The following is an 11,119-nucleotide window of genomic DNA, read 5'->3' on the forward strand; positions in this document are numbered from 1 at the left end:
GAGCACGGATGCTGTTGGCCCTCATGGCTGGAGCAGTGGCACAGGGAGCAGGGCAAGCTGTGCAAGCAGCCTGAGCATCAGCGTGTAACTGGTGTTAGGGCACCGTAAATGCAAACAATCTCCTGACAAAAGCTGATGGAGGTTGTGATAGCACATAACATACATGATAAGAGCTGCCCAGCAGCTCCTGGCCAAAATCTAAATGACTCACGAGGATAATAGGTTCCTGCTGGGTTTCTCTCCATGCTACCTCCTGTTGCAGCCATGCTGGGCTCCTGCTCATGCCAGCCAGCCGCCCAGCACCTGCTGCTCCGAGTTTTTTAATCCTGTCTCAGCCCACTTGCAACCCCTGTGCAGCTGATTGCCCTCGGCTACCACCTGGCTCTGTGGTCCCGGTCCCTGCTAGCCAAAGGCAGCTGTTCTCCTGGCCTGCATCACTGCCCACAAGGATCTTCCAGCTAGCCAGCCAAAACAGGGGCATCCCCAGACTGCCTACCCCCTGCACAGTGATGGGGAGGCAGCACCTCAACTGTCCCTGGTGTCACGGGACAATGTACACGTGTAGGCTGGCATCTCCTCTGAAGGATCTGGCCACAAAGAAGGCCAAAGCAGGCAAAGCATGAACATAAGGAGGAGGCCGGGGGGGGGGACGGGACTGAGCGGGGCAGCCCAGGCAGGAGGGCAGCCATCACCATCCATCTTCCTCTAGGTGCATCCAGGTGGCCATGGCAAGGGGGCAGCTGGAGATAATGGGAGGCTGTCCTGGGAAGAGCCAATCATGGGGGGGAGCTGGGGGGTACATGGCTTCATGGGGCAATAAAAGAGGAAGTTGAGGGTGATGGGGTGTGAGAGGGTGTTGTGGTGAGTAGCTCTTCTCCTCTTTTGGGGTGGTGGGAGTCTGGTCCCTTCCACCCTGTGGTGATTTTGGGGTTGCTGTTTGGGGCTGTGCTGGTTCTCCTGCTTGGCTAGTGTCACTGAGGGGGTTGTGGTGCACTTCTTGGGATGGGGGTGGAGGAAGCTTCCCCAGGAAGAGGTGGTGTTTTTGTGATGCTACTGTCTTCCTCTGATGGAGGTGAAGCAGAGGAAGGCAGGCTGAAGCAGACCCTGAGGTTTGCATGTGGGGTGCAAGCCCTGGGGGTTGCACTTGGCTTGAGCCAGGAGGTGGCTCAGCCTGAACCCCCTGCCAGCTGGGGGACCTCTGCAGCTTGGTGGCTAACTGCTGTGCTGGGGCAAAGAGCTGCTGTGGGCTGCTGGGGTAGGAAATAGAGGGGGAGAGAGAGGACCAAAAACTTATAACTTGGAAAGATGGCTTAAGAAGAGCTCTTGGCTGACCTGAGCCACAGGTGTTGGCTGTAAGCCTGGAGGGAAGGGGAAGATGTGCCACCTGGGTATGATCAGCCTCTGAGTGTGTTTAAGCACAACCTGGCTTTAGGGAGCCCTTGGTGGTGTCTGGCTGCTCTGAAAACATCTTGACTCCTGCTGGGTGGAAGCCTGGCACTCTCTGACAAAAGCTGCTTGAAGGGCTGCTCTTGGCCTTACTTGTGTGTATGCCTGTGGCTCTTACTAGGAGAGGCTTAGAAATTGTTTTCACAGGTCCCTATTTAAAGTCTTTCAGCTGATAATCCTTACTGGTAGCTGGGTTTCCAGGAGAGCCCTTTATGTAGTTGAACTTGGTTACTTCATGCTACTGCATGTGACTTTGTGTCTTTCCTAGTGGGGGAGTCCCAGTGTGGAAAGCTGGGCTGTGTAGTGGGGTGAGTAAGTAGGCTTGGATGTAGCTGCTTGTCCTTAAATCAGACCTTAAGCTGGTGACTTTGGAGGGAAGACACCTTGCCAGGTTTGGGCTGTGTGTCTAAGTAAACCTAAGAGCCCTGGGAGCAGAGCTGGTGGAAGGTGGTGTTCCTGTAACTGTGGGAAGTCGGGGGGTCTGCCATCCTTGTGGGATTACGGCAGCCACTGTGACTCTTGTAGCCTGGCATTAAAGTGGTAGTTTGTGCTTATGTTTAGTTCGGTGGCTCAGCGGCAGCGTGTGAGGATCCTTCTGAGCTCTACCTAGGGCAGGGGACCTCCAGCATTCCCTTGCCAGGGGCTGGGGAGCAGGACATGTGTGGCCCAGGCTGTTGGGGGAGTGTGGGGGTCCCAGACCCCTCTGTGGGTGGAGGTGGATATTGCCGTGTAGTTGTGACCTGACCCTGTTCTGTCCTGAACCCCAAAAGCACACAAAGGGTTTCAGCTGGCACCTCTCTCAAACCTGCCAAGATGTCATTCATGAACGAGCGCAGTGAGCGGATGAAGATGTTCAAGAACAAGGGCAAGGACTTGGCCGTAAGTACCTACCCGTGCCATCCCCTTTGGGCAACAGCAGAGCCCACTGGGGGGTTGCCTGATGGCAGCAGCTGATGTAAAGGCTTCTGAAGTGCAATTGCCGCCCCCCCCCCCCCCCCCAATCTACCTGCTTAAGCAGATGGTTGGACAAGATGACCTCTGGAGGTCCCTTCCAACCGTAGCCATTCTGTACAGGGCAGCAAAGCCGGGGCTGGCTTTGCTAGCAGGAGTGCTCGGTTAGCTTTTTGAGCTGTGGTGTGGAGCTGGACTGCGAGGAGTGTGGTGGCAGAGGCAGGGGGAACATGAGTTTTGGCCGGGTGACTCAGAGCTGTGCTGGGGAAGGGAGATGGTTCAGTGCCAGCCTGCTGGGTTCTCCGCAGCAGTTATCTCTGCAGAGAGGGGGCTGCTATGAGATGTCAGACCATGGGATCTGTCAGCTTGCTTTAAGCCAGTAGAGGAGATGAGGGTTTGCCTTTCAGGTTCAGCAAATCTACTTTTAAAAAACACCCACTGGTTGCTGGTTCACCCAGCAGCCCGTGTCCCTGGGAGGCACAAAGTGAGAGGCTTTACTTGGTCCCATCTCCTGTGGCCTGGGGGGTTGTGGTTGATGTTGGTGCTCTGCACCCCTTGTGTAGGAAACTTGGGGCAGAGGGTTGCAGAGATGAGCTCCTTGGGGAACTGGGTGATGCAGACGCTGGTGGCATTGGTGCCTTTCTCCTCCTTGCCAGGCCCTGCGGAGGCAAAGGATGGAGGTGAGCACTGAGCTGCGAAAGGCCAAGAAGAATGACCAGATCCTGAAGCGCAGGAGTATTTCATTCAGTCTCACGGAGAAGAGTCTTTCTCCAGAAGACACAGGAAATGAGGTGAGTGCTGGGTGCTCTGCACCTGGGCAGGATCAGTGCCATGGCTTGTGCAGTAGGTATCATCTGCTACTTGGACCGCTACCAAGCCCAGTTTGGGTGACCTGGGTTAAATAGCCAGTGCTGCTCCTGATCGCCATGCCCGGCACTGGAGTGTTTCAGAATGCCTAACCTTTTTCTGTAGGTTTTTTTTTTTTGCATGGAGGTGGTGTCTGTTGTGGCTTCCCTCGGTGTCAGGTTGAACAGGCTGGTGCTCCAGCTTGCTGGGAGCTGGCGGGGCTCCCGTCTGGTTCCCTGTGCACTGAGGGGTAATTACTGAGCTTGTAGGCCCATTATGGTGTGTCAGTGACTCTTTCCTTGCTTGATTATAAGGATTAGTTGCCTTGAAGGCTTTTGTGGATTCTCTTCCTCTGCCTCATCTCGAAACTGCATTGCATAAAGAGTAGACACTGCTTAGATATGAAGTGGTGACTGACTCGGGTCTAGACAGCTGATTGACTGCAGAGATTAAACTGGAGGGAGCCCTGGTTTGCTGTCTGACTCTGAATCATTCCCTGTGACACAGATTATTCAGCTGTCCTGGGAGGAAATCGTTGAAGCCCTGAGTGGGAGCAACACCAAGCTGCAGCTGCAAGCCACGCAGGCCACCAGGTATGCTGCCTGGCTACTCCTCACTGGCAGGGAGGTGGCCGATGGAGCTGCGGTGGGTCTTGCTGGCAGAAAGCACTTCTTTCTGTTTGAAGAGATGACAAAGGAGCCTGGTAACCCAAACTGCCCTGAGGAACCTCAGCTGGTGACTGCTCTGTGTGCCTTGCTTGGCTCTGGACAGTCCTGTGGCAGGGACCTGTGTGGTTGAACCAAGGGGTTGGCTGTGGCTCCTGGAGCTGCTGCCTGTGCTGGGATCACACTGGATTCCACATGAAAACAAGTGCCGAAGGCTTGGGCAGAACAAGGGCTGGTGAGCTTGGCTCTGTAAGGGTCAGTGCTGAGCAGGGCTGTCCCCACCTGGGTGGGGGCAGGAAAGATCACAGGGTGCCATCATTCCCCAGCTGGCAACAGGGCTGTCTCCTGAGGGTCCAGGAGAGGCTGCGTTGCTGCTGGTGCTTCCTTGGCTGTCCTGATCTGCCCATGTGCTGGGGGACTGGCTCTGTTTGCAGTGGCTGTAGATCTGTCTGCTCATGGTGAGCAGATCAAAAGCTTTGCTCCCAAGGTCTTAACTGGGGGATGGCCAGAGTAGACCCTTCCTCAAGGAGCAAGTCACAACTGGCTCCCTAATCTGCTGTAGTTGGCGTGGAGCTGACTTTCTGCCTGCCCAAAGTGCCCTGGTGGCCCACCAAGCCATGGAGGGCCACCATCTGCAGCACTGACACAGCCCTGAGCTGTGGGTTTGCACCTCAGCGCTGCCAGCACTCACAAACCAGGCTTGGAAGCAGATCAGCTGAAAATTTCTTTTTCTGGCTTTCTTGGATGCAGTCAATGCCCTGATCCCATCTCCCTGGCAGCTCCACACACTTCTGTGCATGTGTGAGGTGGGGAACAGCAGTGGGGAGTCAGTGATTCTTGGGGTTTAGCTGGAAAAGTGGTCTGTGGAGCTTCATCTTAAATGCAAGCTCTGTTCTGCGCAGGGCTGGGCAGTGCTCCTGAGGCAGGGAGCAGCAGAGGCAGCTTGCAGGCTGTAAGAGAACAAATTGCAGACACCAAACTTTCACTGTCTGAAACTCCTGCAAGGTGGGGAGCATGGAATTGTGTTGTCATGGTCCCAAAAGGATGTGTGAAGTACTGCGCTCTAACAGAAACCCTGCTGTTGCTTCAGCATCTTTTTTAGACCCATCTTCTGCAGAAGCCTCTCTATGGCAACTCCTCTGCCAGAGGGTTTGCTGACATGAGATGCTGAACTAGCACATCTTGGGGGGGTGGGGGAATGCTGCCCTTGCAAGCCACAACCTTGTACCTGCTCTGGTTATGATTGATTATGCTACCACAGAGGGTTTCTCATGGCAGGCTGTGCTGTCCTCTCTCCCACAGGAGAATGCTGTCCAGGCAGAATGACCCTCCTATCAATCAGATCATCAGGCTGGGGATCATCCCCAGGCTGGTTGAATTCCTGACCTACGCTGACAATGCTCCTCTGCAGTTTGAGGCAGCCTGGGCACTGACTAACATTGCCTCGGGCACCTCTGAGCACACCAAGGTGGTGGTGGAGGCAGGTGCCATCCCAGCCTTCATCTCCCTCCTGTCCTCCCCACACATGCACATCAGCGAGCAGTCCGTGTGGGCACTGGGCAACATCGCAGGTAGGCAGAGGTCCCCAGGCCTGGGCTCAGGGGCAGGCAGAGGAGCCCGTGCTGGGTGGCTAAATACATTGGTGTTCCTCAAGACAGCCTGGTGTCCCTGCAGCTTTGCCTCCAAGCTGCTGCACCTATTGAAACCCCCTCCATATGGCCTGGCAGCCTCAGAGACCCTGTGTTGGTTCTGCAAGAGGATTTTGGCCAAAGCAAAGTACAAGGCTCCATCCTGCTGGGATGGTGTAACCCGCTGATGCTCTCGGGGAGAGCAGAATGGGTCATGTCTGGCTGGCCTGCCATGAAGCAGCCACTGTGGCACTCCAGTCTACCTCCCCACCTGGAAACTCTTAATGGTGTGTGGCTGGTGAGGGAGCCTGGCCACCCAGCCCTGGTCTGTGCCTGCAGGTCTGATTGCTGTTTGGTATTGATGGTCCTGTGACTTGGGCAGATGCCATGAACAACCCTTTTTCATCTGTACAGGCGATGGTCCTCTATACAGAGATGCTCTTATCAGATGCAATGTGATTCCTCCCTTGCTGGCTCTGGTGTCGCCTTCAATTCCAGTAAATAACCTTCATTTTCTTGGCTTAACACTCTTAATCACTTGGGTAATGGGTGAATGGTTTACAAGCCAGATGATGGAGCACAACAAGCTGTCTGTGTAGCTGAATGAGACCCTGTCCTAAACTGCTTTTGATGACCCTGCCTCTCAGCTACATACAAAGCTGGGGGTGCCAAGCAGGCTGTCTTAAGGTGATGTGATGTCTTCTAGTCTTATCTTTCCTATTCGGCTTCAACTATCTCAGGTTAGGAACAAGATGAAAAGGGTACAAGGTAGACTTGCATATGCATGTGGAAGGGCTGAACTTGCCCTTCAAGCTTCCTCCTGGTACTTTTGGGGCAGCTCTAAACTGCTGGATCTGTGGCTTATCTCTGCCCTTCTGCAGTGGTGCCTGCCCCACTGCTTTCTTGGTCTCTGGAGGAGAAGGACCTTCTCCTTACACCTTTTCCAGTCCACCTTATCCTTCTTTTGAGGGCTGTAACAGCAGTACCAATGCTTCCAGATTTTCTGTCCCTGGGTGGGGTGGAAGCTGTATGCTTTCTGTAGGCATAGCTATGGCCTCTTAGGCTAGTGTTAAGAAAACTTTCTCCAGGCCTTCTGTGAGTTTATATTGCAAGATGTTCTTGGGGGGGTGGGGTGGGGCGGGGAATGACCAACAAATGACTTTTTTTGTCTGCTCTATTCCTAGCCCAATGCACCCTTGATTTTACGAAGAAACACACCCCTTGGTAACTGCAATGCTTTACATGTAGCTCTGCTCTCCTGGGAGCATCCTTACTGGGATGAACTGTCTGAATGCTGCAACTTAAACCCTTGAGGTGCCCTACTCCAGAATGAGCAGCTCGTTCTGATTGATGCTATATTAAAAACCAAATTCCTGACTGTGTCTGAAGAATCTCTGTAATCTGTCCAAGGAACCAGAAAATAAGCTGTTTGGCACCTTTGTTACAGTAGCTTGTCACACCACTAGAGCTTAAGTTATTGTAACTCAATACTGGGGAGGGAGGGGATGAATCCATTGTCTTAGTCACTTATCTGTTTAATCTCCCTTCTTCAAATAAGCCTCAGTCCTCAAGAAGGCTCTTCTGAATACATCCCTGAGCTGTAGGGATCAGATCAAGGGTGCTGCCTCTTCCTCACCTGTTAATGCAGTAAGGATCTTACACCTCCCTTGTGTTTCAGATTGGGTTCCTGAGGAACATCACATGGACACTATCAAACCTCTGTAGGAACAAGAACCCCTACCCTTCCCTGGATGCGGTGAAGCAGATACTGCCAGTCCTCGTCTGCCTCATACAACATGAGGACAAGGATGTAATTTCTGACTCCTGCTGGGCCATTTCCTATCTGACTGACGGCTCCAATGACCGCATCCAAATTGTGGTGGATACAGGGATTCTCCCGAGGCTGGTGGAACTCATGTCCAGCCTGGAGCTGATTATTATGGTACGAAACTATTGGCAACCTCCAGTCTCTGGTCTGTTAACGTAGGAATGTCTGAGGAGAGGGAAGGCATGTCTTACTTGCCGCTGACTCTGTGGCAAGTGTGGTCTGTCTCCTCAGACTGCAGTTTGGATTGTGTTTGTCAAGCCAGTGCTCTGTTCCAGCTTGCGGTGGCTGCCAGGCTAGATAGAAACCGTAAAGCTGCTTAGAGCAAAACAGGAGGACGATAGGTCTGTAAATGCAACATAATCACCCATGATGCTTTCCTTATTTGAAGGATCAAGCACTTAGTGAGGGATCTTGCTGGACTTTCTGGCACATAGCCCTTGAGGTAAGGATTCTCCTCATCTTTTAATCTCTGTCTAGACTCCAGCTCTCCGTGCCATTGGGAATGTAGTCACAGGGACTGATGAGCAGACCCAGGCAGCTATCGACGCTGGCGTCTTGGCTGTCCTGCGCGGTTTCCTGCAACATGCAAAGTCAACTATACAGAAGGAAGCCGTGTGGGCGCTCAGTAACATTGCGGCAGGGCCTTCCCAGCAGATCCAACAACTCATCACCTGTGGGTTATTGCCGCCTCTGCTGGAGCTGCTCGATAAGGTAAGGGAGGGATGCAGTGCTGGACATGGCTGCTGTGGAAGCCATGCTGGGATTCATGAGGTCCGTGGTGCCTCATCTGTGAAGCGCTCAGCATGTGCCCAAGGGCTACCTGAGCAGTCTGCTGCAAAGCTGTTGAGATCCTTGGAACAGCCTGGTCACTACGCCCGCATGAAAGGGTGGTTTGGAGCTGCTCTTGGCAGCTCTGCCAGGGTCCACCCATCACTCAAAGTCCTGGGGAAGGTGGGTCAGCCCAAACAGAAGGCAAGGGCAATGGCTGCCCTCACCTGACACTGATGTTAGAGGGGTGCTAAAGCCTGGGAAAGCCCTCACGGTGCTGGTCTTCCAGGGAGACTTCAAAGCTCAGAAGGAAGCTGTGTGGGCAGTGGCCAACTTCACAACAGGAGGCACAACTGAGCAGGTGGTGGAGCTCATCCGGGCTGGGGTCCTCAAACCTCTGCTCAACCTGCTCCTGGCCAGAGACAGCAAAACTATCCTGGTCATCCTGGATACCATTTCAAATATCTTCTCGGTAAGATCTCTTCTCTTGCATTCCTTCTCCAAAAGAGCAGCGAGGTGTGGGTGGAATGCTCACACTGCGTGGTTAGAGCAGCAGCTGCTAATCTTGCAGGAATAAGAAGTAGACTTCGTGTTGTCTGACGCTCTTGGGCTGTCCAAAGGGCTTGGCAAGATTAAGTTCCCAAAATGTTCCTCTCCACCTCCAGTGACTTTAGCCTCCTTCTGGAAAGGATAAGAGGTTACATATTAATCCCTAAGCTGGACAAAGGTGAAGGTCTTGCAGAAATGCAGCTGCAGAGGAACCAGGTGGCCCCAGGGGCACTGCCAGCTGGCGTCTGTGTGCCTGCTTCTTGTGGCACCTTTAACCCACTGAAATGGCTTCTGCAAATGAAATAGGTGACAGGTCACCCCTGCTGCTTCTCAGATGTCACGGAGTAGGGCTTGGCTAGCTTCTTGGGTTGGCAGCCAAGCCGCTGTGCAGTAATCCCGGCAGGGACTGATGTTTCATAGACAAAATAGTCACATCCCTGGGACCAGGTAAGGCCCATAAATGCAGGGTCTGTGGTCCTTTGACTTGCAAGATCAGGGTCTTACAGTAAAGGCCATCTCAGACCTGTTACTGATAAGTTATATTTTTCCTGCTTGGTTATCTGATGTTACAGGTAGCTGAGAAGCTGGGAGAGACAGAAAGGTTGTGTCTGCTGGTGGAAGAGCTTGATGGTCTGGAGAAAATTGAAGCCTTGCAAACCCATGAAAACAACATGGTCTACCAAGCTGCACTGAAAATCATAGAGAAATACTTTTCTGGTGAGGTATGTGAGCTCTTGCTGTCTCTCATCTGAAAACGCAAAGCTATTACACACTGGAACAAAGCACATCCTTCAAGGATGCTGAGAGGTTTCTGGAGGAGACCTCTACGTGACCAGAGTAGTCCTTGCAGCTTGTTCCAGTTGCTTCTAAAGGCCTGTAAAATCTCTGAGTTGTCAGCTGATGAGTTGCACAAGAGATATGGCTGCCTTGATAGCATCTTGCTGCTGGAATTTAAACTGGCATCAGTAACTGGAGTTACTGCAGTGGCTGGTATGAATACCAAATGTGGAGAAGTTTCCTCCTTTGGAGCTGAGCTAGCTTGTCACTATGAATGGAAGCCTCCTACTCTGCTGATAACCGTGCTCAGGTTGCATTTGGATTACTTGACCCTTCTCATGCTAACAAACTTAGGAAAAAAGGATAGGACACCAGCTAGCAGTTGCAAGTGTCCCGTGACTGTCACAGATGCTATGCTCAGTTCTGGTCTTGGTCTCACAGATGGGGAAACATCAGGGAAGAGGCTTAGCAGTCTGGCAGATCTCGGAGCTGAGGTTCAAGTCTAGATGTGAACTGCAGCAGCAGGGAGCAAACGTCTGTTGTAGTCCTTTGCCCAGAACAGGGTCTGTGGGGTGTCCCTGGGAGGGTGTGGAGGGAGCTCTCCTCCACACCACCACCCGCCGGAGGGGTGGGATGCAAAGGAAACGGCTCTCCAGAGCAGTCCTGGCTTGTTGCTGCTCCAAGCAGGCATTTCATTTGAGAGGGTTCTGCCGCTAGCCACTCTTCCACCTCTGGTGTCTGAGCCTGTAGCCTTGGCCACTCTGAGGTTCGGGGATGCTGCAGGTTCAGTGTGCTGTGAAGAACAGGAGGACTTGGGCTGTCTGTTAGCTCTCTCTATTAGCCAAGTTGATCTTAAGGGCTTATTACAGCAGCAGAACTTCTTTAAAACAAGAATAAAACAGTGAGCTGCTGTAAAAAGCTTCAGGCAAGCTCTGGTGCAGATGCTCAGGTTTATTAAGACGCAGAAGCCTTAACGGGTGGCTATCGACTTCCTTGTAGGAAAATCCAGATCTGCAGCCTCGGACTAGTGAAGATGGGCTGTATCACTTCTCAGTGAAGAAGCAGAACTTTCACTTCTGAAGCTGAAGCACTATATAGCTCTGAGCTGGTGGGTGTAGGTGTCTTGGTAGAGCTGAGACATCCAAACCCAGAGAAGCAAAGATGCTGTCTTTATTTTTTACTTTTGAAACTTGTCAATAAACTGCATTGCTGGCTTTGTACTTCTTGGTTTGTTTGGGTTTTTTTCTCTCGGAAGCTGCTCTTGCAAACTTTTTTTCTATAGTGTCTTAAGGCCCTGCAGAGATGTATTGGAGCTCCTAGGCATGTGTTCTGGGTGGCAGTGCAGCCAGCCAGAAACTTTCTGCTAACTGCATCAGGCTGCTGGGGAGCAGCATGCTACCCCACATCCACCTGCCTCACAGGGCTGGTGCTGGGACTTCTAGGCTGGACTTGGAGTGGGTGAAGCAGCTCTGAGCAGCTGTTCAAGAGGATTTTGCCCTTCTGCAGGTGAAACCACCTCTGTGTGAGAGAAGATCCTTCTAGCAGAGAAGGAAACCCACTGGGGCAGGTGGGTCACTGTCTCCCTGGTGTGTGCTGTTCCACCCTGCCCTGGCTTCAGTGGGGACAGCCAATTTTAGTAGCTGGTGCAGTGATGTGCTTTG

The 11,119-nt window shown here is 52.7% G+C and overlaps 1 protein-coding gene across 1 annotated transcript; it reads left to right on the plus strand.

Moving 5' to 3' along the window:
• The first annotated feature begins 1,376 nt into the window (after positions 1-1,376).
• KPNA7 (karyopherin subunit alpha 7) lies at positions 1,377-10,638 on the plus strand. Its single transcript, XM_005435651.3, has 10 exons — positions 1,377-2,325; positions 3,054-3,188; positions 3,751-3,836; positions 5,211-5,479; positions 5,951-6,033; positions 7,215-7,478; positions 7,842-8,075; positions 8,422-8,604; positions 9,254-9,403; positions 10,458-10,638. The coding sequence occupies exons 1-10, from the start codon at positions 2,260-2,262 to the stop codon at positions 10,536-10,538; spliced, it is 1,551 nt and encodes a 516-aa protein (XP_005435708.2). The 5' UTR covers positions 1,377-2,259; the 3' UTR covers positions 10,539-10,638.
• Positions 10,639-11,119: the final 481 nt, after the last annotated feature.

The sequence above is a fragment of the Falco cherrug genome, chromosome 4 (assembly GCF_023634085.1).
Source record: "Falco cherrug isolate bFalChe1 chromosome 4, bFalChe1.pri, whole genome shotgun sequence".
Lineage (NCBI taxonomy): Eukaryota > Metazoa > Chordata > Aves > Falconiformes > Falconidae > Falco > Falco cherrug.